This window comes from Dermacentor andersoni, chromosome 7 (genome assembly GCF_023375885.2).
Source record: "Dermacentor andersoni chromosome 7, qqDerAnde1_hic_scaffold, whole genome shotgun sequence".
Taxonomy (NCBI): Eukaryota; Metazoa; Arthropoda; class Arachnida; order Ixodida; family Ixodidae; genus Dermacentor; species Dermacentor andersoni.
The window spans coordinates 149,682,461-149,706,820 of record NC_092820.1 but is presented as its reverse complement, the minus strand read 5'-3'; the positions used below and the strand labels follow the sequence as shown (position 1 = coordinate 149,706,820).

The window sequence follows — 24,360 nt, the reverse complement described above, 5'->3', positions numbered from 1 at the left end:
ACCGCATTCACTAGAGGCTCTTTTCTCCTGCTTTTAGCTATTGAACTCGTGGCTGAGAGGTAACTTCTCCGTCTCGCACTCCGGAGACCCTGGTTCGATTCCCACCCTGCCCATCTTGCAAGTTGTCTTTTTTATTTATGAGTTGCCTTCCGGGATTTTTCGCTCACGGCCAACGCCGCCGACGACACAGGCTTTTCTGCGACACGAGCTCCTTAACGCTTTCGCGTTAATACGTCGGCGGAGCACTTAATGCGGTCAAGGCAGCTATCGTCGATGACGTCGCCAAACTTACCTTGGCAATGTTGGTGCGCGAGTGGGCGCCGACGCTCAGAGACATCGTGGGACCTTCCACGTCATTCAGCGTGCGACACAGGTTGTTCAGCGACTCCTCGAGAACCCCCGCCCGGTAAAGAAGGGTGCGCCTGGACGCCGTGCGAGCCATCTCATCCATCCAGTCAGCCTCGCTTCTGAACGCGGCGGCCGAGGGAGTCCTGCGAGCAGTCAGTTCGTCGTCCACGGTCTCGTCGTCACCGTCGCTATTCACGAGGCGCTCGTAGTGCGGGCTCCTGGCCGCCGCCGCCCTCTGTTCTGTCGGTCGCAAATGCGACGGCGGCGCCCTTTTCGTCGTCGCGGCAGCGCTGTCATCGTTTCTGCGGTGCGTGGGACCGAAGACGACCGCGTCTTCCAGCTGGGAGTTGCTGGCCGTAAGGAACTCCTTGCTTTTTGTGGGACTCGAGGGCCTCCGCCCGCTCTTCCACGACTGAGGAGAATTGCGATTCTGAGCCACTGTGGCGCGCGTTGTCTGCTGGTGCTGCTGCGGTGGCGTTGCCTGAGGCAGCGAAAGCGGCGGAGCCGCCGCTTCGCTCGCGGGCTTCTTCCCAGAGGATTTGTGGAGCGCCTCTTGCGCAGTTTTCTGGATTTCCGGTCGAGTCCGAGCATCTGCAGGAAGAGGCGATTGCGGTGGCGGTGGGGTGGGCTGCGGAGAAGTGAGGCAAGAGTCGATGGCGCCGGTTTCTTCCTCGGTGATGGTGTGGATTCCCGGTCGCATGCGAACGACAGAGACGTTTTGTTCGAGTGGCACCGTCGATATTGGCGGCGGGGACGGCATTTGAACGTACGTTCGCGGCGACCCGTGCTCGGGAGATTTCGTCGAGGTGTCGTTTGCTGGCGGCTTGGGCGGCGAAGCGCTCTTAGACCTCTTTCCTTTCTTCTCAGCCAGGGTGGCCTTCGCGTCCTGAGAGGCCTTGGAAGCGGCTGATTCGAAGTGCTTGATCTTCTGGGCGAGTTCGCTGAGGCCGGTGTCCTGCGTTCTAGTCGTGGAGCAAGGCACTGCCGCTGCCTTTGCAGCCACCTTCTTCAACGTCGCCGCGACTTTGTTCGAGTCTCCCGCGTTGTCTTTCGTTGGCAATTCGCGATGCTTTTTGCGTTTCTCAGAACCTTGCTTGGCCTGCTGATCTGGGCTGCTGGACTGTTGTGCGTCTGAATTACACGGCTGCTTCTGAGAACGTGCGCCTGAAGAAGCCCTTCGCTTTTTCGGCCAAGTGTCCTTGTATCCAGCCTGTTCTAAGGCGGCCTCTTCCAAAGCCGCTATCGCTTCGGCAGCGTCGCCCAGGTTTCCCTGCAGGTTCTCCAACTGGCACGGCCTCTTGTACGCGTCCGCATGTTGCCTCTGCCTTTCCCCCTTCGCGTAAATTTCGACGTTCTTGGCCAGAGGTGACGCCTTTGATTTGGTGGCTTGCCGTTCCTTCTTGGACTTCTGCTTCCGAGCAGGCTCTGCGAGTCTCCTTACGTCCACAGATACCTTGGTTGTCTCCGCGGCCGACGTTTCCAAAGACTTGTAGTCCGACTGCTCGTACTGCGAGCTACCCAAGACCTTGTCGGCAAACTCCTGCGCGAGCACGGCGAACTTAATTAGCAATGCGGGACCGTCCGCGTCGTCGCACAACAGCGAATCGATGTCGTCCAATCCTACGAGCGGAGCATCACTAACGGCGACGCTGGTCGGGTTCTCTACCTCAGTCGTGCGAACGGCTTCTGCTCCTGGCGGCGGTGGTGGAGGAGGCGGCGGCTGTGGTGGCATGGTTGCATTAATCTCGTTCTTCCCCTTGGGAGATTTCTTGTGCGATCCCCGGCGTGCCTGCTGGTTCGAACTGTTTTTGGCGTTCGAAGCGGCAGGCTTATCTTTCTTCTCAACGTCGACGGACTCGTCACCCGTCGCTGCCCCCGCGATTCCGGCGAGCGGATTCCCACTGAGTTCTTCCGGTGTTATTCCCGGGTCTTTCTTTTCATAGCTGTCTCCCATCAGCGACGCCAAGTCTCCAGCCAGGTCGCCGTGTACCTTGGCCGTGGCGACTGTGGCGGGCGGAACTAACGTGGCCTCTTCCATCGCTGCCAGCTTCTGGAGCAGGCTGTTGTACGACCGCTTGTCGTCCATGTTGATCTGCGTTGACTGTTCGGCGAGCACCACGATACTGGTCTGCACGTTGGCCTCTTGTCGCTTGTGTTTCTTCTTGGAGCGTCGCTCTCCGCCCCTGCTGCGTTTTTTGGCGACGCCTTCAGCCGCCGGGGCTGCGACTTGAAGGCGCGCCGACGACGACTGGCGGTTCGCGCGCGCCATGCGGTCGACGGACATGCTCGTTTCGCTCGCGTTGCGCATGTCCGAATCAACCTTCCTGAGGGTGCACGAGGCCATGAGCTTCGCGAGTCGGTCGCTGAGGGACACCGGGTCGGTGAAGCCCACTATGGAGGCCTCGAGGTTGCCGCGCGAGCTGATGAAGAACGTGGACGGAATGGCGGTCACCGGGTAGACGAGGGCGAACTGGCGGCAGGCGCTGCTGTTTACCCGGAGCCGTATCGGAACGCAGCCCATGACGTCGATGAGCTTGTTCACCTCGGCGTCCTCGAAGGTGGAGCGCATGTTACGCGATGCCATGTCGTCGCCCTCGACGAACACCAGGAGCAGGGCGCGTCGGTTGTGGGCCTCGGCGATGGCCTGAAGCATGTTGCCGTTGAACCACTTCATGATGTTTTCATTTGGAAAGGAGCGGGCCCTGCCGTGCCACGCGAATTTCGGCGGGACCTAATTTTGTCGAATCGCGGAGACGTGTCCGTTGTCCACGGTCGGCTTTTCGACTGTCCAGGGAATTTTGCTCGGCCCAGCCTTGGTCAAGGCATGATGGCCGTTTGATGATGATGATGATGTAGTTCTCGTTTATAGAGCGCACCCACTACGGGGGGATATGCCTAAATCGGGCGGTAGGAAGTAGTTTAAGAAAGAATACTTTATAGCATGAAGGCTCTAGTGGGAGTCGTCACGGCTTGTGCAAGCAAGCATATTTTTGTTGCGGCAAAGCTACACAAACGATGGAGCATGTTTTATGATAATGTGAAGATATCTGCCCAGCGGTCGATTTGGGCACCTTTGGTCTCCTTGAGGGCCTTAGGGTCAGCGAGAGGAGGAGGAACGTAAACATGTCCGCAATAGAGATCAGTAAAGGCGATTGGAAGATTGGTGGAAGTATAGGAAACGACAAACAACGCAGGCGTACGAAAACAAAACTCATAATAGGGGTTCAGAAAGTTTGGTTATGGGAATTCATCGTGGTTCCTTTTTCCTTTTCTTTTTTTTTCTTTTTAACATAGGTAGGACATTGGGCAATATAGTAACTAGAGTTTGGTAGCGCAACCCACTACCCCGTTCCAAAAGGGACGCTCATAGCATCCATCTATCCATCCATGTAGAGTTACTGTATATCGGTCCCGCAGGTAACTCTAGCTGAATGGCGATGGGCGCAATCGCCCCATGGATGTTGTGGCGAACGCGGCGCACCAGGAGGAGCCAGAGTCTGGCGCAAGTCTTGGGTGGGACGGCCCAATTTGCACAGGTGTAAGGACGGGGGGATGTTGTCGCGTTTGATGATGTAGGGTGAAGGATGGGCGCGCGGACATTCCCAGTACACGTGTACCACCTTAGGAAGATGCCCACAGACCTGACAGACGGGGTCGCCTAGTCTACGCTACAGGCGATGAAGGATTGCATAATTAGGGAGAGTGAGGGTCTGCGATTGTCGGCTGACAGAGTGCACAAGAGGAGAATCACCAATTTGGTTTCGTTCGTTTTCCCTCTTTTAGATGGCAAGTACCCACTATATGGGGGATTCGCCAAGAATTCGATGAATTAGGTAATATATTTAGCCGAATTTAGAAAAGAATGAGAAGTACAATAAAATAAAGATTTAAGCGTTTAGAAAGGAAATCATCCTGATTCAGCTATAAGCTTTACAACAGCTGCACCGACATCCCTGTGACAACGTCTGAGAGAGGAGGCTCCCAAAGGCAGAATATCGGGGAATGGCAAGACTCAATCCAAGACAGCGAAATGGTCCTTCTAAAATATTTTAATGATGAAAAACGGCGGCGTGATAGGCAGAAGTGGTGCGTCGTCTTATCACCACAATATGAGCAGAAGCGGGAGGGCGCCAGAACAAATCTAGGTAGATGAAGATGTAGATCCTTGGGAAATAGCGGCACCTGTGCAGAATGCACAGTTTAAATCCTTCTAGTATTATTATTCAAAAATTTAGCTTACTCAAGTTTAAGTATATGTTTTTTTATTATTCTTTCCTTCCTTTTTTTTGTATTCCTATCAAGGCAAGGTTTACTATAGTATTGATCACTAGTTTTACTCATGTATTCACAGTTTATTTTTCATCTTGGATTATATATTTACTTTACTTTTTGTGTTAGTTATTTATTAACCAAATTCTTTTATTTATTCAATCATATTACCACCCGATTTGTGGCCTATCCCCCATAGTGGGTTTGTGCCATTGATTGAGGCTTCATCATCATCATCACATGTGCAGAAAACAGTTTAAGGTAGCTATTTGATTATATTGGTATTTCTTTATGGCCGTTTCGTATCGTCTTCCTTCACTGATGGCGCATTCCCAATGCGTGAGAGAAAGAGAGAGAGGGGGGGCTACCAGACGCGCGTCCGGTTTGCGGCGGGCTGGTCAACATTCGTATGTTGTTAGGAAAGAAATGAAATTATTATATTCGGAGGAGGGGCTGTGTAGTCGAAGTTACGAATACTAATCTAGTACTACTACACACTAACTTGGAAACTTCGGAACCGACTTTTGGTATTCTAAAAGTGCACTATTCGTTATTTTCGAATACTTGAAAGTAGCCAAATATTTCGCAACAGAATATTAAGGTCTGGCTGCGGTTCTTCGTCTTCGAAACAAGCTACGTATCGCGAATCATCAGAAGTGCGACAACCGTGCTAGTTTTCGAAGCTATGCAGAAACAAAAAAAATGTGCAACGCAAGTTTTAAGTTTTGCGGCGGAAGCCAACATGATAACCTGATTTTCTTTTTTTTTTTTTTTTTTTTGCTTCTAGTCTGTCATTTAGCGTTTTTGGCAGTCTATAGTCGTGTAACAGTTTTATTTCTTGCGGTACAGCCTGTGCGATGTTTTCCTTGCAACGAACTATTTTACATCTGTTTACGGCATCCAAGTCGCTCAACGCCCTTTCTTTTTCTTGTTAAACAACTTCTCGCCCTTTTTCAGCAAAACATTTTTACCGTTTTTGGAAGGCTAATCATACATCATCCATTTTTTTCCTGGAAAGCTTGTTTCCAACGAGGCTCTAAAGTTGTTGATAGGCTGTTCGTGCAATTTTCTATTGTGACAATTAGTGAGCTTGTGGTTAAAAGTGATCGTTTGTCCGTGACAGTTTTATTTAACTGGTTAGTACAGGTGTAGTACGTGATTATAACGAGATAAATATTCCTGCCGCAAATACATGCGTATGGGTTAGACTGTTGGATTCGATATTCTATACTTGCCATTCGTAATCGATAGTTATTCGAAAAAAAGTTCATATTTGCCCACCTCTAGTCACTAGTAGAATGAACATAAATTTTCGGAAAGATGCGAATAAAAAATAAGGCACAAATAATTCACCAAGAAAATTGACTTGAAGCAACTAAACATTCCTCCTCGGCTGAGCATCCAAGACAGGAGGCTCCCAGAAAAAGAATGCCCGGAAGGGAAAAATTTACGCCAAGTTGCCTGAAGAGTGATTTAAAACGCTTTTCCTTAATGATAAAAAACAGCGACAGGATAAGAAACAGTGGTCAATCGTCTCATCTTCTTCACAGATTGGGTAAAGGGGGCAAGAGTCAAGACCAGCACCGTTAGAATAAATATTTAAAGCAAGTATAACCTCCCCCCCCGTCCACCTCGACAACGTAATCGGGCAAAAATACACTTCCGTTTACCTAGTTTGAAATAAGCTTTTGTGCCAATGGAACAGGTATAAATACTCCGTGAAATTACTTATAGTTGAAATTAAAAAAATAAAAAAAATGGCATAACTTAAAGGGCCCCTGAAACGGTTCGGACAAATTTTGTAGGCGCATAGGGTACAGCTTAAGTAGAACATTCGCACCACAATTTAAGTGAAGCGTTACGTATTAATAGAGTTACAAGCGATTAGAAGTTACCCTCCTCCCTAGCCATGCCTTTCCTCCTCAACTCGCTCGCCGAGCGAGCGGCGCTAAGCTCCGCCTTCACTGGTCCTGCGTCACGATGCAACGTCACATCGTCCACTTCCGGTTGTTGGAGCACGCCTCCTCCCGCGCGAGACCTCTCCGCTGGCCGCTTGGCCGTCGACCGAGAGCCATCGAAGCAGCGTGCGTTGCGAGCATTCTGTCGTAGCGCCGAAGGTGGCCGGTATTCCGGTAACCACAGGCAAGCTGGTCATTTCGGCAAATGACTGGAGGCATAAACTCAAGCTGATGAAGGAACTTCAGAGTAGACGTACGTGAGCAGCCTGATCGGTCTGCACGGTCCAGACACTTGTTGGCGCAGCGCTTAACCAGTCAAACGAAGCGCTAATATTGATCTAACCAAGTGTAACACATTTTAAACATTTATAAGAACAACGTGTTGATGATTACACTCCTGCGAAAAATACACACCAGCAGCAAAGAAGAATGCACTTCGTTGCTGCTACTGTGTATGGTTGAGCTCTGTGCCACCAGGTGGCTGCACCGTGCAGACCATTCACATTTACCTTTCTGCTCATATCATGGCTCATCCCGGCACAGTCAAGCGGCCAGACCCTGTCCCCTTGCGCTTGTGTTTGCCCTAATACCGGACTTGCGAAACGCTATTGCGTTAGTAATCTTCCGCTGTAAAGTGACGGCCACAAACGCGCAAACCCTGGCGCCTATCGGATAGCCGCAGTCCGATGCGCAGCAGCCAGTTCGCTCGTATGCTGCCTTGCAGAGGGACACGATTTCGCAACTTCACATCTTTCCAGTCGCTACGTCTGCAGCCCACAACGCAACAAGGGTGATTCATCGTGCTCACGAAAAGACTGATCGACACTGACGGCGGAGCTCTCGTCAAAGACTGCGCACGTTGTAACACAAGCAGACGACACTTGCTGTGTGCCGGAAGTGCTCAAGTGTACTAAAAAACTATTCTTGTGTATTCTCTTTAAGTTATTTTCTTTTTACAAAAACAAAGTAACTAACATTCCAACTATTACGAGCATCATTTGTTCACCATAAAGTTGGAAAAATTATCGACCACGCGCCCTGGTCAGCCAATCAGATAGCTCGCCCATGTGACGTCATATGGGTTATTTGCATCATATGGGTAGGGGCGGCTTAAAATTCCGCCGAGCAGTGCGCTGCGATCGACAGCGATGTGCATTTTTAAAACCTTATAATAAATTACACGCTTTACGCAGAGCACTTAGATGTGTCAATTAATGATCAGAAGGACCTACTCTAACGACTCAGTACGTTTGTAGAAAATCGCCAAAATCGTTTCAGGGTCCCTTTAAGTTTTTCAGTAGTTACGTGAACTGACGCAGGAAGTGCTGATACAGCAGGGCCCACCGAGAACCGTTCTAGGAATTCTTGGGATTTTTTTTCTCTCACCAACTCTGGACACGACACGACTAAGGCTGTGTCGGAAAGCTGCTGGTCGGCTGAATCCGAAGATCTCGGAGTCCTTGTTTCTCGGACACCAAGGATATAGAGTGCACGCCGTGCGAGCTCCTGTAACAGTTGTGTATTTGAGTCGCAGCGCGTCGCGTCCACCGAATTTGCCGGCTGGCCGCCTCTTCGCCGAAAATCCATCGTCACAGACAGACAGACAGACAGACAGACAGACAGACAGACAGACAGACAGAGACAGACAGACAGACAGACAGACAGACAGACAGACAGACAGACAGACAGACAGACAGACGGACAGACAGACAGACAGACAGACAGACAGACAGACAGACAGACAGACAGACAGACAGACAGACAGACGGACAGACAGACAGACAGACAGACAGACAGACAGACAGACAGACAGACGGACAGACAGACAGACAGACAGACAGACAGACAGACAGACAGACGGACAGACAGACGGACAGACAGGGAGGGAACTATATTGAATCGATCGTCACTAAAGATATATCTTCATTCACGACAGCGTTACGATTCGTGAGGAAGAGCTCAGAACATGTCCATGCAACGTTCTCGGTGTGGCTTGAGGGCCGCATGCGACGGAGTCTGCCGCTGCTGACGCTGCGCAGAGGTATCGCGACGGTCGCGATGGCAGACGGCCGCAACGCCGACAGAGTCGAGCAGGCCCGACGGGAAAGCTTCGCGCGTTTGTCGCCGTCGTCGGGTTGGTCTGGCGGTTCGGCAGGTTCCAGATGAGCGACAGCGGCCGCAACCACGCCGAACGCCAACCGAAACATGGCGACGCACACCGGCTTTCCGTCCACGCCGCTAGGGAGCAGAGCAGGCGCATCCGCTATCGCCCTGCGCCGCGGATCTGCGAGGCACGGACCGCGGATCCAAGAGTCAGTTTAAGACTCGTAACGCGTTACAGAAATAAAAGTTAAACTGATTACAAGTCATTTGAAGTTGTATCCGATTGCACTGAGCAAATACTACTACTACTCACGCGAAACTCACTGCGCAATCCCACGTACTGTGGTAGATTTGAATGACATGCGAAACATATTGCGGGTTGCTCTGTCGGGGATGTGCGAGGTTGTGCCAGATATGGCGCAGCGTGCCCGAATGACGCGAGCGCGAGTGCAACGAGGCGAAGACCGCACAATGAAAATAGCCTGACGATGACGACTACAGCAGGAGTGAGGCAAAGAAAGCGTAGTTCCGTAGGCGCTTTAGTGTCCATGACAGTTAGTAAGGAATGTTGCCCAGCTGGGCCGATGCCACAGGCGGTGAACTGTAAACTGCGATGTCAGATAGTTTGACGGATATACCTACCCGAAAGTGCTCGATTGAAGCAAATAATGGGTGGCCTCAATAGTAATCGATTATTTGTACGCTACTTGCTACTGTCTGTTTTTTCCATATCTACCCAATTTAACACCAATTTGGGACACTGGGTAGTTGATGTTATAATGGGCACCTACGAACTGCTGTGGCGATAGAAGCGGATCAAGTTGCGTCTCTGGGTGCGTGGAACTGGGTATGTGCCGCTATTCGTAGAACTTCTCTGACGCCAGCTTCTGCCGCCATAAGTTATGATAGTTATGCGCCGTATTTCAATGAACCTCTCTGGCGGCAACTTGGGGTCCCGTGTCACGTGTGTGTAGCGCACCGTATCTAAAGTGAAGCGCGTGAGAGCAACGCGGTTGCAGTACGGACCCCACGCGTGACGCGTTCGGTGGTGGTCGTACGGTGTGTCGCTACATTGCTTCAGTGTTAATCGCACCAACGTCTACAGTTATCCCGACATGGTTTCTGCGGGAACTGCATTAACCCTGCACAAATACAGCGAACAAGACGAGCTTAATTGTCCGGCTCTCTTAATGCGTTCTCTGCAGGCTCCTATACTAGTTGTGTTAACCTTCGCAGACAATTGCTTTTTCCAAATATTTATTGGCCGTCGCCTCTACTTTTCTTGTAAAAGAATCAGTAGCGATACTGAAATCTCTCATAAATCTTCGGACACGCTTCCGCTCTAGTGTAGTACGGAGTGTACGGAGTGTACGGAGTGTAGTACGGTGTAGTGTAGTACGGAGTGTAGTCTAGTGTAGTGTAGTACGGAGAGGCTGCTGGAGAAGTGCAACTTATATATCGACTTATCTATAGCAGCCTTTCTCTACCACACTATAGCGCTTCCCTTTATCTAAAGTGCCACATGAACTAGCCCAGCAATTCACAATTATCTCGCGATGTACGTGTTGGAAGGAAAGCCGGTGCTATACCGTACAACTTCGCACACCCCGTCGAGGTTACGCAATGCCGTGATCATCGTTTCTGGGCAATCCATGAAGCGTATAGCGCTTCGACTTGTTCGTGTTCGGAGAAGGGGGCACGCGGTTGGGCCATAAAGAGGCGCGCATCCTTCGTTATACAGCTTTTCTTGTCAACAAAACGGTTGAGTGGTAACAGTTTCGCGTTTCACTGGAATATGTGTTCAATAGAGGCTGATAACGCGAAGCTTCGCATTATCAGCCTTTATTGAGAACAGTCTCTATCAGCTCCGCGTCAGTGCGCGTCGTCCGCTGGGCGTCGGGCACTGTATTTTCCACTCCTGCACTGCGCGGTTTCGAACCCGCCAGTATTCCAAATCATGGCCACCGAGATCGGGCGGCAGGCATGTGGCCCATCTCAGAGGCCATGTGCAGAGAGCCTCCCACCTGGGCAACACAAGTAGCGTCGCCGACGGCACCAGGTTCCGCTGCTCGAGCGTTTCGCGGTGCTCCTCGCGCGAGAACTCTCGCAGCGACTTGGTGCGCGCCTTGGTGAACGGGAAGCAGGAGGGAAGGGCACTGGCCAGCAGCACCTCGGTGTACCAGCGCACTTCGTCCAGGTACGCGGACAACGGAAGCGACTTCTGCACCGAGCTGCCGTTGAGGAGGTTGAGAACGATGCTCGCCTTGGCAGCGCCGCCGATGCCACGAACCACCGTTGGCGTGAAGTTCACCGACTTGCGAGCAATGGCGCCTCGAGAGGCCTGCGGCATGTCGGAGCTTGGGGATCGACTGCCGCCGCTGCCTCCCGGGCGACTGCCTACCAGGCGGCTCGTTGCCTTCCAGGCGGCTCGACGAAGAACGGCTCCGGGCCCGGTAGCGGACGTTTGTACCCGACAGCGAGGCACGATGCATGGCTTTGTTGCTCGCTATGGCATCAACGGCGCTCGCCTGTTCCCAGTCCACGCCGTCTTCCTTGTGGTCGCTGACGTGGACGTGCTGCTTGCTTAGCGAGGCCGCAAGCAGAGCGTCCTGAAAGACCACGTGCTGAGGTACCATGGCCTGGAGCTCAGGCAGGTAGCCGTCGAACAATGCGCACAAGGTTGATGGCCGATCAAGGCTTCCTCTTCATTCTCTTCTGCGCCTTCCATTCCTGATTGCGCTGAAGCGACGGCACTGACAGCAGGCAGCGCCTAGCGAGCTATCGAACCAATAAACGAGGGGCACGAAGCGCACTTGTGGATGGCTCTAATATCGTATCACGAGGCAATTAAATGTGCCCGAGGTCTGATAATGTCGAAATGCGCATGCTCGTCCTCTACATCAGATACCTGGCCGCGTATCGTGATCGCAATCATCCCTCAGGTTATATTTATGCACACCGACAACCATTGAATGTGTTGAAATATTTCAACGATGTCTTACCCAACATCATGATTGAGTTCGACTACATCTTTCCAAATTACGGTAAACTATTGTCCAACAGAAATTTAATTGACATCTTTAAAGACCACCAAAGCCAGCTCGCTATATAATGACAACGTAATAGCTACTGACGCTTCTTTGTACAATGGGGTGGCCGGAGTGGAGATCTCTGAATCTCTTCAATTCTCTATTCGCCTTCCATTTTCACACCCATATTTCAGGCACAATTACTTTGCTCCGTTTCATACATAGTGTGCGATGTTGTGGAGGGTAGCGAGACCCGATTGGCATGTGTAGAATATTCCACGGACTTTCCGTTCGTCCGTCCGTCCGTCCGTCCGTCCGTCTGTCTGTCTGTCTGTCTGTCTGTCTGTCTGTCTGTCTGTCTGTCTGTCTGTCTGTCTGTCTGTCTGTCTGTCTGTCTGTCTGTCTGTAACCGTTTTCCCACCAACTTGGGTCACTGGGTAGTCTGTGTGAAAGAGAGAGTGTGATTGGTCGACAGAGAAAAGGAAAGGCTGCTGACCGTAACTGCCTAGCACGTCGCTGACGCCTGTACAGTGGAAGAAGGGGAAGAAGGGACTTTCAAATGCAGGGGTCCCCAAACTACGTCCCGTGGGCCGGATCTGGCCCGCGACCAGTGTCGGTCCATCCGACGAGGGCCGGCCCACAGGCCCTGCAGAGCCACCGCTGCGCCTCCGCCTGAGAGAGGGGCTTCTCTGCAAAACCTTGCTCCATTGCGCATCGTCACAGGATGGCCAGCTTCACTGCACTTACGAGATCCCACCACGACGTCACCTCACCCGAGAGAGCGTCGCCGAATCGGGAGCCTCACGTGACCATCGCGTGAGGAGCGCGTAACGATCCCATTGGCCGGTCCCAGCCACACGCCAGAAGACGCGCCTAAGCTTCCTCGACCTCGCAGGGTGCGCTGGGACAAGAGAGCGTCTGCCACGTTTTCGCCCGCGAAACTGCATATAGTATATAAAGCTCATTTCTTCAGTCCACGGCGTTCGTGGTACGCTGACAGGGGAGGACATCTTTAAATAATTAGAAAAGATTGTGTCCGCGTAGAGCTTGTGGTGGGGCTAACTAACATTTGTCCCATTTGAAGGGGGGAAAACATTTCTGAAGAAAAAAGAAAAGACTCGCAGGCAAATAACAAAAGTTGGGGAAGTTGGAGGATTCTCGAAACCAATGTTCTCGCACTGCACGATTCACCATCATGTTTTTAAACCTGTTGTTTCAACTGGTAATGTTATCAGGTAGCATGGGCTCAATCACCGCCAATTCGGCAAATCTCTGATGCAGACAGAACATATGTTCAGGGAGCTCATGTACTACCTGTCAGTTCAATGGCTGAGCTGCAGAAAGGTTTTGTCTCGTTTCCTTAACCTTAGGTATGATTTCTTTGTACATAAGGACCAGTCTGAGCCGCTACGATCCAGTTCCTAGCAGCTGGAAATTGGCCCTCTGCGTGGACATAACGGCCCCCACGAATAAGCTAAATGTGATACTCCAAGGAGAAGCACACCTTATTCATGATCTGTAGATGGACACAAAAGGCTTAAGGGCAAAACTGCAGCGTTTGCAGAAGCAGGTGAGAAATCGAAAGTGACAGCATTTCTGCTGCTGCTCAACGATTAGGGAGTATACGAATAATGCTATTATCTTTCCCTAATTTTTTACTACAAACCTCGGCGATTTGCACACGCAGTTTGGCGACAGATTCTGCGGCCTTGATGCCAAGAAGGACGAACTACAGGTGTTCCAATATCTATTCAGCTGCGATGTGGATGTAGCGCCAGATTCCTTCCAATTAGAAGTAAGTAGTTGGACTGAAGTCAAACGACGTTTAAAATTACAAGTACAAGGAATAATATCAAATAATTTTTAATGAAATTACTAGCTTTTCAACATTTCCCCCAACTTATAGCAATTTGCCCGCTGGTATATGTCAGTTTTTGACACTACGTACTCTGTAAGCCAACCTTCTCCAGAATGACAAATTCGGCAGAACCCACCTCACGATGACTTTCGATGGTAATGCGTTTAGCACTGAATCACTCTAACCACACAACATTATTGCCACCGTCGAAACGAGTTAAGCACGAGTCGTATACTGCAGCGGGACTCCTCTTTCGTGCTTCCCCAAGAACACTCGGCGCCATCTAGTGGCACCGCCGCGAAGCCTGCGAAATGCACGGCACCCTGGTGCGTGCGAACGCTGAAAAAAAAAAGAAAACGCTTCATGCGGCAGCCAGGCTCCTCTCTCTCTCGCTTCTTTATAGACGCCTTGCGCCATCCATTAGGGCTGCCGAGAAGTCTGCACGTGGCCTCCGAGACTGGAAGCGTGGCGCGCCGCCGCGTGCGAACGCCGAGCTCGCACATACTCAGTGATCCGAGTTGGCTATAGAGGCTCACTGAAGAGCGACACATAGCCAGTGTATTTGTGGTGCAGCCTGCTGCTAAAGCGTCGGGTTGCTGTCCTTGAGGAACCCGCGTGAGGTGGACTCGATTCCACCCAGCATCGGGAGATATTTAAGGCGGGAAAACAGGCACGTTTAAGAGCGATACCATAGGCACACGTTTACCATGTAATCAGTGATTCAAGTTGATCCGACTGTTGCGTTTCGAACCCTGTTCCCTCTGCACAGCAGCCTGATGCTCTCACCATTCTACCGTGGACTACTCATAGACCCAGGTTAACGGGAGAACGGTTAGATGGGTAGTTAGCCCCCGGAAAGTCCGTGAAGTAGCCTAAGAATAATTAACGCAATAATCGCATTGCGAAAGAAATATACACTCTTGGAATAATATATCTGGACTTTGGAAAAGCCTTTGACTGCGTACAACAAGGCCTCCTTTTGCGGAAACTTCCTATGGTATTTGTGGCATGGCGTGGCATTGATTAAAATTATCGCACGTCTAGATTACAATAGAGGGAAATAAATATAGCACAATCTAAAACACAAATAATTAGGTATGATGTCCCGCAGAGATGTATTTTTAGGCCAATCTATTTCTATTTTTACATCAACGATATCGTAAACATTTCATGCCGTACCAATATACGCAGATGGCATACACATCTTTTTGCCGATAATGACATTCACGAACTAAACAAGGACGCTAATATACGTTTGGCGAAAGTAGACAGATGGTTAATAGCAAACAAATTTCAATTAAACAACAGTAAAACAAAGCGTCTGTTGTTCAAACATAGGTGAATTTATGCGCCCTAACTTAGCTCTACGCTTTCGAAAAGCTATTAATAAAATATATACAATCAGATTTTCAGACGTTTTATTTGAGGAATATACCTCAAGGTCACGCCACAAATTCCATAAGAAGACATCTCTCCAGATATGTCGGCGTTTCAAAGCGTTTGAGATATTATCTTCCATGAACTGCTAAGTTCCAAGTTTATTGTGCACTTGTGCATTAAAGCCTAACATATTCCTCGTTAGTATGGTTAATTACGATGGAAACAAACGTTCTATCATTATTTTGCATACAGAAAATGCGGTATGCGCCATTAGTAACATTCAACTGCACAATAACGCAATCCCGCATTTCAAAAGCTATAAGCTATTACCACTGAGGCAACTATATAAGCACAGGTTATCCTTTAAAAGACTCTACGCCAGCATCCTACAAGCAAGACTCGGTTTCAAAACAAATAACACAATAAACACAATAAACACACTGAATACGAACTAATAAGCCTCTTACATATTATTAAAACATATATTACGCGTTAATTAGAGTACTCGATTAATATCCTCTGTAATACCACACCCATTAAACCAGTGTGCCATAGAACACTCCATTCATCAGAAGATGTTTCACCAGTGAGACGTAAACAATAATTTAAAAAGTTGTCCTTGCGGAACATAACTCAAATCTGTTGTCTAAAAATAAAGACAGCCTGTTTGTGTATCGGTTTCTATGCTCAGAATGTTACGAGTATATTGTATTGAAAACTAAACTGTATTTTATATTATTCTCATACCGCGTTTCATCCTCTCAGTGCTTAATTACTACTGTTGCCAGCCTATAATATTGTTCCACAACCTTACGTCACTGACCGACTACATAATTCGCAAATGTACGAATACCATTACGTTTGTAAGATTTCCCTGCTATGTTCAACATATTTTGTGCGTTTTGCAGCCTACTTGTCTCGAGAAGCTGCTGTTGCTATGGCCAACTTTGGCAATTTTAAAGCCTTTTGCCATGTCTCCTCAGGCGATTCCAGAACATTCTTCTGACTAATGATGATGAAACTAATTAATGAAAAAAAAGCCTCTGGAGTAGAGCCAGATTTCGATTCGAGGCGACTCGCGTCCACGCACATTGCCGGCTGCCCCCCCCCCCCCCCCCGGCATGGAAAATTCGTCCCGCCTCGATCATCACTAAAGATCTTTCGTTCGCGACATCGTTGCGATTCGTGAACACTTCAGAAGATGTCAAAGTTGTCGGTGTGGCTTGAAGGCCCGCGACGACACACTTTGTCGCTGCTGACGCTGCGCGCAGGTGTCGCGGCGCCACATGGCGGCAACGTCGACAGGCTCGAGCTGCCCAGACTGCCCGACAGAAAGGCTTCGCGCGCTGCCACCGTCGCCGGGTCGGTCGGGCAGTCCAGCAGCTTCCAGATGAGCGACAGCGGAGTGGCCACGAACATGCCCACGACCAGCCGGAAGATGGATACCCACACCGGCTCGCCCATCATGCCGCTAGGGAGCAGAGCGCTCTCCCCCTGCGCCGCAGATCTGCGGGACGCGCATTCAAGGCTGGTAACGTGTTACCGAAAAAAGGAAACTTACAGATTACAATTCTACTTCATTTAAAACCGTTTCCGAATGCAGTGATCAATCACTACCCGAGCGAAAGTCGTTACAGTGTCACGTATAGCGTAGTGGAAATCAATAGAGACTTTTAACGTGTTCGCTATTCCGGCAAACGGGGGTGGTTTGGGCGGATTACCGGATGGTAATCCGCCGGATGGTAATTACGACTTTTACTTCCTATAAATGATCAAGTTTGGTCATCTTTCCAACAGACCGGCGCAACCGAAAGGCCGCGCCGGACATCGGTCCGAAGACCTCACTAAATCATTCAATCGGTAGTAGCGACGGGCGGTGTGTACAAAGGGCAGGGACGTAATCAACGCGAGCTTATGACTCGCGCTTACTGTGAATTCCTCGTTCAAGGGGAACAATTGCAAGCCCCTATCCCAATCACGAAAGAAGTTCCACGGGTTACCCAGTCTTTTCAGACAGGGATAAAGACACGCTGCTTCCTTCAGTGTAGCGCGCGTGCGGCCCCGGACATCTAAGGGCATCACATACCTGTTATTGCTCTGTTTCGGCGGCTAGGAGCCGCTTGTCCCTCTAAGGTTGTAAGGTGCTGGGAACCCCGCACCTATTTAATAGGCTATAGTCTCGTTCGTTATCGGAATTAACCAGACAAATCGCTCCACCAACTAAGAACGGCCATGCACCACCACCAGTGGCCGGAGCCGTGCAGCCACCTGGTGGCGTAGAGCTCAACCAGACAAACACGGAGCTGAAATTGCAGTAACCTACTGCATTCTGCTTCGCTGCTGGTGCAAATTGTCGGCAGCGGCGTAATTGTGAACACGACTACGCCGCTGTAGAAAATGTACACCAGTGGCTAAGAAGAATATAGTAATTGGCTCTGTGTTTGTGGTTGAGCTCTGCACCACCAGCTGGCGCCACCAATCTTGCCGCGCACGTTTACGCCCCCGCTCATCCGGCAAACCGCCCGCGCTTGCCGCAATACCGGACGCACTAAACTTAGCTGGTTATATCTAGCGTCGGTTGGCGCCGTGCGAGGTGTAACCAGATGGCGCAACGTGCGTGCGTGACGCGAGCGTGTGAGAGAAAAGGCGACGAACGCATGGCGGTCGTCGCCTCAATTTTGTCGACGACGACTGGGTTGAGGCAAAGATGGCTTAGCTCTGTAGATGCTTCAGTGTCCATGACAATGAGTGAGGGACAGTGCGTGTAGCTGTGCCCATACCGAAGGTGGTGCAGTATAAACCGGGCTTATCCTGAAGCCAATACCATGTAAGAGAGATTCATAGAGTTTCATACAATTACCAGAGGCAACTGTGCCGTTAGTGTCTACGGGAGCTGCGAGCAGGGCAGTTCAGGCAGGATGTGAATGATGGGTAGTGCATGGATTTGCCTAAACTTCGTCCCTCTGGCTTTAAATGGGGTCGTGACTTTGCAAAGTGATGATCTCTTAAGAAGGTACTGCGTTATAAATAATTAAACTAGCATTATTAAAATTGTGCAACGGCAGGATTCGAACGCAGCACCTCTAGCACAGAAGCTCGATACCGAAACCATTACTCCAATGACGCACGGACGTTGCAATTAGCAGCGATTATGCGCGCTTGCAGAGACGTATTACCTTCTGCTTTAAAAAAAACTACAAATTGCTTTAAAATTTAGGCCAATTTAGGCCCTGCTAAAGCGTAATAAACGAAGCCACAAGAACGTCTGAAAATTCGAGCATGAAGATCAGACAAATCCGTGTACTATAACCATCATTCCCGTGGTGGCTGAACGATCCGAGAGCCAGAGTTCCTTCCAGTAATTTTAGGAAACATTATATATAGAATGATGGAGCGACGCATACTTACCAGAAAGTACATGATTGAGGCAAATAATGCATCGCATAAAAACCAATCGATTATTTTCGCTAATTTCCTCGGTATTGTTAACATTGAAAAACATACAGCGACACGAATGAGCTTGTCTGGCTCTTTCAATGCTTTCTCTGCAGTCTTTCACTAGTTACGTTCACCTTCACTCACAGTTACTTTTGAAAATTTTCGTCTGTCGTAGTCGCTCGTTTTCTTGTAAAAAGACCAGTATAGCGACACTGAAAACTCTCTCACAATTTTTTTAATATACTGTAGCGCAAGCATAGTGTGAAAAGGTTGCCAGAGGAGTACGCATTAGCGCTTCCCTTTATCTGGAATGTCACACGAACTAGCCCAGCAATTCGCAATTCTCTTATTACGTACTGGAAGAAAAGGCGGTGTTTTACGAACACCATGCGCACCAGATCGTGGTTACGCAATGCTTTGATGATCGCGTCTGAGTTCTTTATGAAAAGCATCTGCGGCTTCGTCTTTTTCACTGTTCGGCGAATGGGCTCGCAATAGAGCCAGAAAATTGCGTCGCTGGTTACGGCTTGGCTCGTTAATAAATTGGCTAAGCGCTAACAGCCTTGAGTTTCATTAGAGGCTGGTAACGGAAAGCACACATGCCCCTGCGTCGCGTGTCAGTACGCGTCGTCTGCTAGCTCTCGAACACTGTAGTTTCCAGTGCAGTGCTGCGCCGTTGCGAAACCGCAAGTTTTGCCAAAAACATGGCCACCGAGATCATGCGGTACGCACGCGGCCGATCTCGGAGGCAATGAGCAGAGAGGGAGAGAATCGCACCTGGGCAGCACCAGGAGCGTCGCCGACGGCGCCAGGTGCAGCTGCTCGAGCGTCTTGCGGTACTCCTCGCGCGAGAACTCTCGCAGCGGCTTGGTGCGCACCATGGTGAACGGGAAGCAGGAGGGAAGCACCGTGGCCAGCAGCTCCTCGGTGTACCAGCGCACTTCGTCCAGGTACGCGGACGCGGGAAACGACTTCTGCACCGAGCTGCCGTTCGGCAGGTTGAGAACGATGTTCGCGTCGTCAGCGCGGCCGACTACAACGCCGGCGCCGCGAACCACCGTGGGCGTGAAGCTCGCCGACTTGCGAGCGTTGCCGACTCCGGAGGCCTGCGACACGGAGGCGCTCGGGAATCGACCGCCGACGTTGCCTCCCAGACGGCTCGACGACGTCGCCCGGCTTTGGGCCCGGTTGCGGACGTTTTTACCCGACAGCGAGACACGATGCGTGGCTTTGCTACTCGCAACGGCCTCGACGGCACTCGCATTTTCCTCGTCGACGCCGTCGCGCTTCTGGTCGCCGATGTGGACGCGCTGCTTGCTCGGCGATGCCACAGGGGGCGCCGCGGGCGCTGTCGCTGCCGATGCTCCGCCTCCCTGAGGTGCTCTCGCATGTGCCTTGGGGCAGAAATAACGATCTTGAGATAAGTTCCGCGTATCCGAGCTGCACTAGCTTAAGAATAAAGATAGAAAAAGTTCTTATAAAAAATTAATAAAAGGCAACCACTGTGGGGGTTCCGGTGAGGTACCTGGATTAGGTTGTTCCGCTTCTCAAAAGGTAAAGCGTGGCATGAAGCTTTTGCACATACGGCTTTCCGGTAGGAACCAAGAGGGACCGTTTTACGATAAAATTGAGGACAATCAAAGGCGGCCCAGTATAAGGGGTCAATTCGAGGTAGGTTTTAGTGCCTCCCAGCACTGCGTTCACCTAGCGCTCTTCCGATGAGACAAAGTGCGCTACATCAACGTGCGGGTACAGCACTGGAACGTTGCTACGAAGATGTTCGCGTTACACTGACACGACGGAAATCGCACATCCGTATCGGTAGTAAATGCACACGGAGCTACAGCAACGCACCTGAACAATTTCTCATCAATTAAAGCTTACCGGGAATTCATACTCATTTCCGATTCATAGTCGAGAGTTGCGCACAAAACACACGGACGAAAAGGAATGGACAACACGAACGCAGTGTGAAATGGTTCCTTTGCGGTTTCAATATTGTTCCAATATGGTTCCAATGATTTCAATATGGCGCCCGTGACGTCACGGGCAAGGCAACAAGTATCAGATGAACCAGTACCAAATCGCCAGACCAAGAGTGCAATTCTGGACACTTCCAAATTCCGCAACGTTATAGAATTCCGCCATTTATGGCATTTTCAGCCAATCGGAAAAGGCGCAGCTACCCTACGAGCCAATCATGGATGTCGAGAAGGTGAATTCGACAACATGGTGAAGTTTGAGGGCCCACGGACAGTGTTGCATCACCTCGCTCCCAACTGTCGCACTGGAGCCATATACAAGGCACTACTCAAGGAAGCACCTCAGAGCCAATTAAGCCATGCGACCATGCATACAGACGCTTTTCCACCGTCGCGCAAGTTTCCACGTCACCTGAAAACTTATCCAACAGACGGCCTTTGTAATACCCTTCTTTCATGATACAAGTAAAAGGGTAACGTTAAGGTGTAGAATGACAGAAGTGCGGATCAGGCATGAAACCTGGGTGGATGATGCTCTATGATGATACTAAGAAATAGATCGTCTGGTCACGTTAATGCCACCAGAGGAGGTCTCGTTAGAGAGGGGCTAGGCAAACTAACCTTGACAATGTTGGTGCGCGAGTCGGCGCCGACGCTCAGAGACATCGTGGGACCTTCCATGTCGTTCAGCGTGCGACACAGGTTGTTCAGCGACTCCTCGAGAACACCCGCCCGATAAAGAAGGGCGCGCCTAGACGCCGTGCGAGCCATTTCGTCCATCCAATCAGACTCGACTCTGAACGCGGCGGCCGAGGGAGTCCTGCGAGCCGCCATCTCGTCGTCCACGGTCTCGTCGTCACCGTCGCTACTCACGAGGCGCTCGTAGGGCTGGCTCCTGGCCGCCATCGCCCTCTGTTCTCTCGGTCGCAAATGCGACGGCGGCGCCCTCTTCGTCGTCGCGGCAGCGCTGTCATCGCTGGTGCGGTGCGTGGGACCGAAGACGAGTGCCTCTTCCAGCTGGGAGTTGCTGGCCGTAAGGAACTCCTTGCTTTTTGTGGGAGTCGAGGGCCGTCGCGCGCCCTTCCGCGACTGAGGAGGATTGCGATTCTGAGCCACAGTGGTTTGCGTTGTCTGCTGCTGCTGTGGTGACGGAGCCTGTGGCAGCGGAAGCGGCCGAGCCGCCACTTCGCACCCGGGTTCGTTCATGGAGGATTTGTAGGACTTCTCTTCTGTGACTTTCTGGACTTCTGGCTGAGTCCGATCATCCTGAGAAGGAGGTAGCGGTGATAGCGGGGGTGACGGGGTGGGTTGCGGAGACGTAAGGCAAGAGTCGATGGCGCCGGTCTCTTCCTCCGTGATGGTTTCGATTCCCGGTCGCGCACGCATGATGGACATGTCGTGTTCGAGAATTGGCGGCGGCGGCGGCGTCTGAACGTGCGTTCGCGGCGACCCGTTCTCGGGAGATCTCGCCGGGTTGTCGTTGACTTGCGGCTTCGGCGGCGAAGCGCTCTTTGGCCTCTTCGCTTCTTCTGTTCTCATCTCTGCTCTTCTCATCCTTTTCTCATCCAAAGTGACCTTCGCATCCTGAGCTTTGACAGCGGCCGTTTCGAAGAGCTTGATCTTCTGGGCGATTTGACTACGGCCGGTGTCCTGCTCTCTAGTCGAAGAAACGAACGCTGCAGCTGCCTTTGCGGTCGCCTTCTTCAACGTCGTCGTGACTTTCTTCGAGTCTCCCGCATGGTCCTTCGCTGGGTATTCGCTATGCTTCTTGCGTTTCTCAGAGCTGTGCTTAGCTTGCTGGTCTAGAGTGCTTGACTGTTGCGAGTCTGAATTACGCGGCTGCTTCAGGGAACGTGCGCCTGAAAAAGCGCTTCGCTTTTTCGTCCAAGTGTCCTTGTCTCCCTCCTGTTCGAACGCGGCCTCTTGCAACGCCGCGATCGCTTCGGCAGCGTCGCCCACGTTTCCCTGGAGGCACTCCAGCTGGCACGACCTCTTGAACGTGTCCGCATATTGCCTCTGCCTCTGGTCCTTCGCGTAAATTTCGACATTCTTGGCCGGGGGCGGCGCCTTTGATTTGGTGACCTGCTGTTCTTTCTTGGACTTTTGCTTCTGCGAGGACTCTGCGAATCTCCGCACGTTCGCAGATGCCTTGGTTGTCTCGGCGGCCGACGCTTCCAAAGATTTGGAGTCGTAGTGCTCGTACTGCGAGCTACCCAAGACCTTGTCGGCAAACTCGTGCGCGAGCACGGCGAACTTAATTAGCAATGTGGAGCCATCCGCCACGTCGCACGACACCGAATCTATGTCGCTCGGCCCTACCAGCGGCACATCACTGACGGCGACGCTGGTCGGGTGCTCTACGTCAGCCGCGCGAACGGCTTCCGCCGCTGGCGGCGGTGGTGGAAGAGGCGGCGGCTGTGGTGGCATGGTTGCATTAATCTCGTCATTTCCCTTGGGAGGATTTTTGTGTGATCCCGGGCGTACCTGCTCGTTCCAACAGTTTTTAGCGCCCTCGGCGGCATCGGCCATCTCCCTGTTGTCATCGTTCGAAGCGGCAGGCTTCTCTTTCTTCTCAACGTCGACGGACTCGCCACCCGTCGCTGCCCCCGTGGTTCCGGCGAGCGGTTTCCCGCTGAGTTCTTCCGGTGTTATTCCCAGGTCTTTCTTTTCATTGCCGTCTCCCATCAGCGACACCAGATCTCCAGCCAGGTCGCCGTGGACTTCGGCCGTGGTGACTGTGGTGAGCGAAACTAACGCGGCCTCTTCCATCGCTGCGAGTTTCTCGAGCAGGCTGTTGTTCGACCGCTTGTCGTCCATGTCGATCTGCGTGGACTGTTCGGCGAGCAGCACGATGCTGGTCTGCACGTTGGCCTCTTGTATCTTGTGTTTCCTCTTGGATCGTCGCTCTCCGCCCTTGCTGCGTTTTTTGGCGACGCCTTCGGCTGGCGGTTGTTTGGAGAGCGCCCTGGCGCCTTCAGCCGCCAAGACTGAGACGGGGAGGCGTGCCGACGAGGAGTGGCGGTTCGCGCGCGCCATGCGGTCGAGGGACAAGCTCGCTTCGCTCGCGTTGCGCATGTCCGAATCGACCTTCCTGAGGGTGCACGAGGCCATGAGCGTCACGAGTCGGTCGCTGAGCGACGCCGGGTCGGTGAAGCCCACGACGGAAGCCTCGAGGTTGCCGCGCGAGCTGATGAAGAACGCGGACGGGATGGCGGTCACCGGGTAGACGAGATTGAACTGGCGGCAGGCGCTGCTGTTTGCCTGGAGCCGTATGGGAACGCAGCCCATGACGTCGATGAGCTTGCTCACCTCGGCGTCCTCGAAGGTGGAGCGCATGTTACGCGAGGCCATGTCGTCGCCCTCGACGAACACCAGGAGCAGGACGCGTCGGCTGTGGGCCTCGGCGATGGCCTGGAGCATGTTGCCGCTGAACCACTTCATGACGATTTTTCGTTGGGAGGGAACACGGTTCCCTGGTCCTGGTCGGTATGTTTCACGCCATCACTGGGCCCTAATTTTGTCGGACTGGGCAGACGCCTCAGCTGTCCACCCTCGGCTCTTTGGCCGTCAGGGGAATTTTGTTCGGCCCCAGCCCGGGACTAGGCATGATGGCCGATCCGTGTTTCCTCTTTCTTCTCTTCTACGCCATGAATCACTGTAATGTCGTAGGGCGACACTAGGTGCCCTTAGTTGCGTAACTAACAAAGCCCATAAAGAGATGGCACCACTGTTGCCCGTATATATATATATATATATATATATATATATATATATATATATATATATATATATATATATATATATATATATATCAGTGCTCGCGTGAATAAAGGGTCTTCCGTCTGGTGTGATATGGGTTAGCATCTGTGTCGTTCTTTTGCTGATCGCACTGCTGGCCAACACTGCAATTACTGAGAGCACCGTTTCATACGGAAATTACTAGAAGAAACTATGGCGTTCGTGTATACAAGATACTGCGGTTCACGCAGCAGGAA

General features: G+C 51.4%; 2 protein-coding genes across 4 annotated transcripts in view; both read right to left on the bottom strand.

The window, feature by feature from the left end:
- Positions 1 to 4,258, bottom strand: part of LOC126534477 (uncharacterized) — a 60,872-nt gene extending 56,614 nt beyond the window's left edge. The window contains exon 1 of one of the 3 annotated variants that reach the window (XR_008613026.2): positions 293 to 4,257. Coding sequence is in view for 2 of the 3 variants with exons in the window: in XM_055072221.2 (XP_054928196.1) it covers positions 293 to 3,022 (2,730 nt within the window). In the remaining variant the exon portion in view is untranslated. Of the gene's footprint in view, positions 1 to 292 lie in introns of all 3 variants that reach the window. The other 2 variants (XM_055072221.2, XM_055072222.2) reach the window with 2 other exon arrangements.
- An 11,794-nt stretch (positions 4,259 to 16,052) lies between these two features.
- Positions 16,053 to 24,106, bottom strand: LOC126534478 (uncharacterized). The gene is made up of 3 exons (XM_050181750.3): positions 20,987 to 24,106; positions 19,161 to 19,777; positions 16,053 to 16,452 (listed from the first exon to the last, which is right to left on the bottom strand). The coding sequence occupies exons 1-3, from the start codon at positions 23,804 to 23,806 to the stop codon at positions 16,140 to 16,142; spliced, it is 3,750 nt and encodes a 1,249-aa protein (XP_050037707.1). The 5' UTR covers positions 23,807 to 24,106; the 3' UTR covers positions 16,053 to 16,139.
- Positions 24,107 to 24,360: the final 254 nt, after the last annotated feature.

Bases quoted from the DNA above. Each gene is read 5' to 3' on its own strand.
- LOC126534478 (XM_050181750.3), bottom strand. From the start codon at position 23,806: ATGAAGTGGTTCAGCGGCAACATGCTCCAGGCCATCGCCGAGGCCCAC. The intron at 19,778-20,986 runs GTTAGTTTGCCT...TTCTGCCCCAAG, and splicing joins CGCGCACCAACATTGTCAAG to GCACATGCGAGAGCACCTCA. The intron at 16,453-19,160 runs GTGCGATTCTCT...CGCGTCCCGCAG, and splicing joins ACGCTCCTGGTGCTGCCCAG to ATCTGCGGCGCAGGGGGAGA.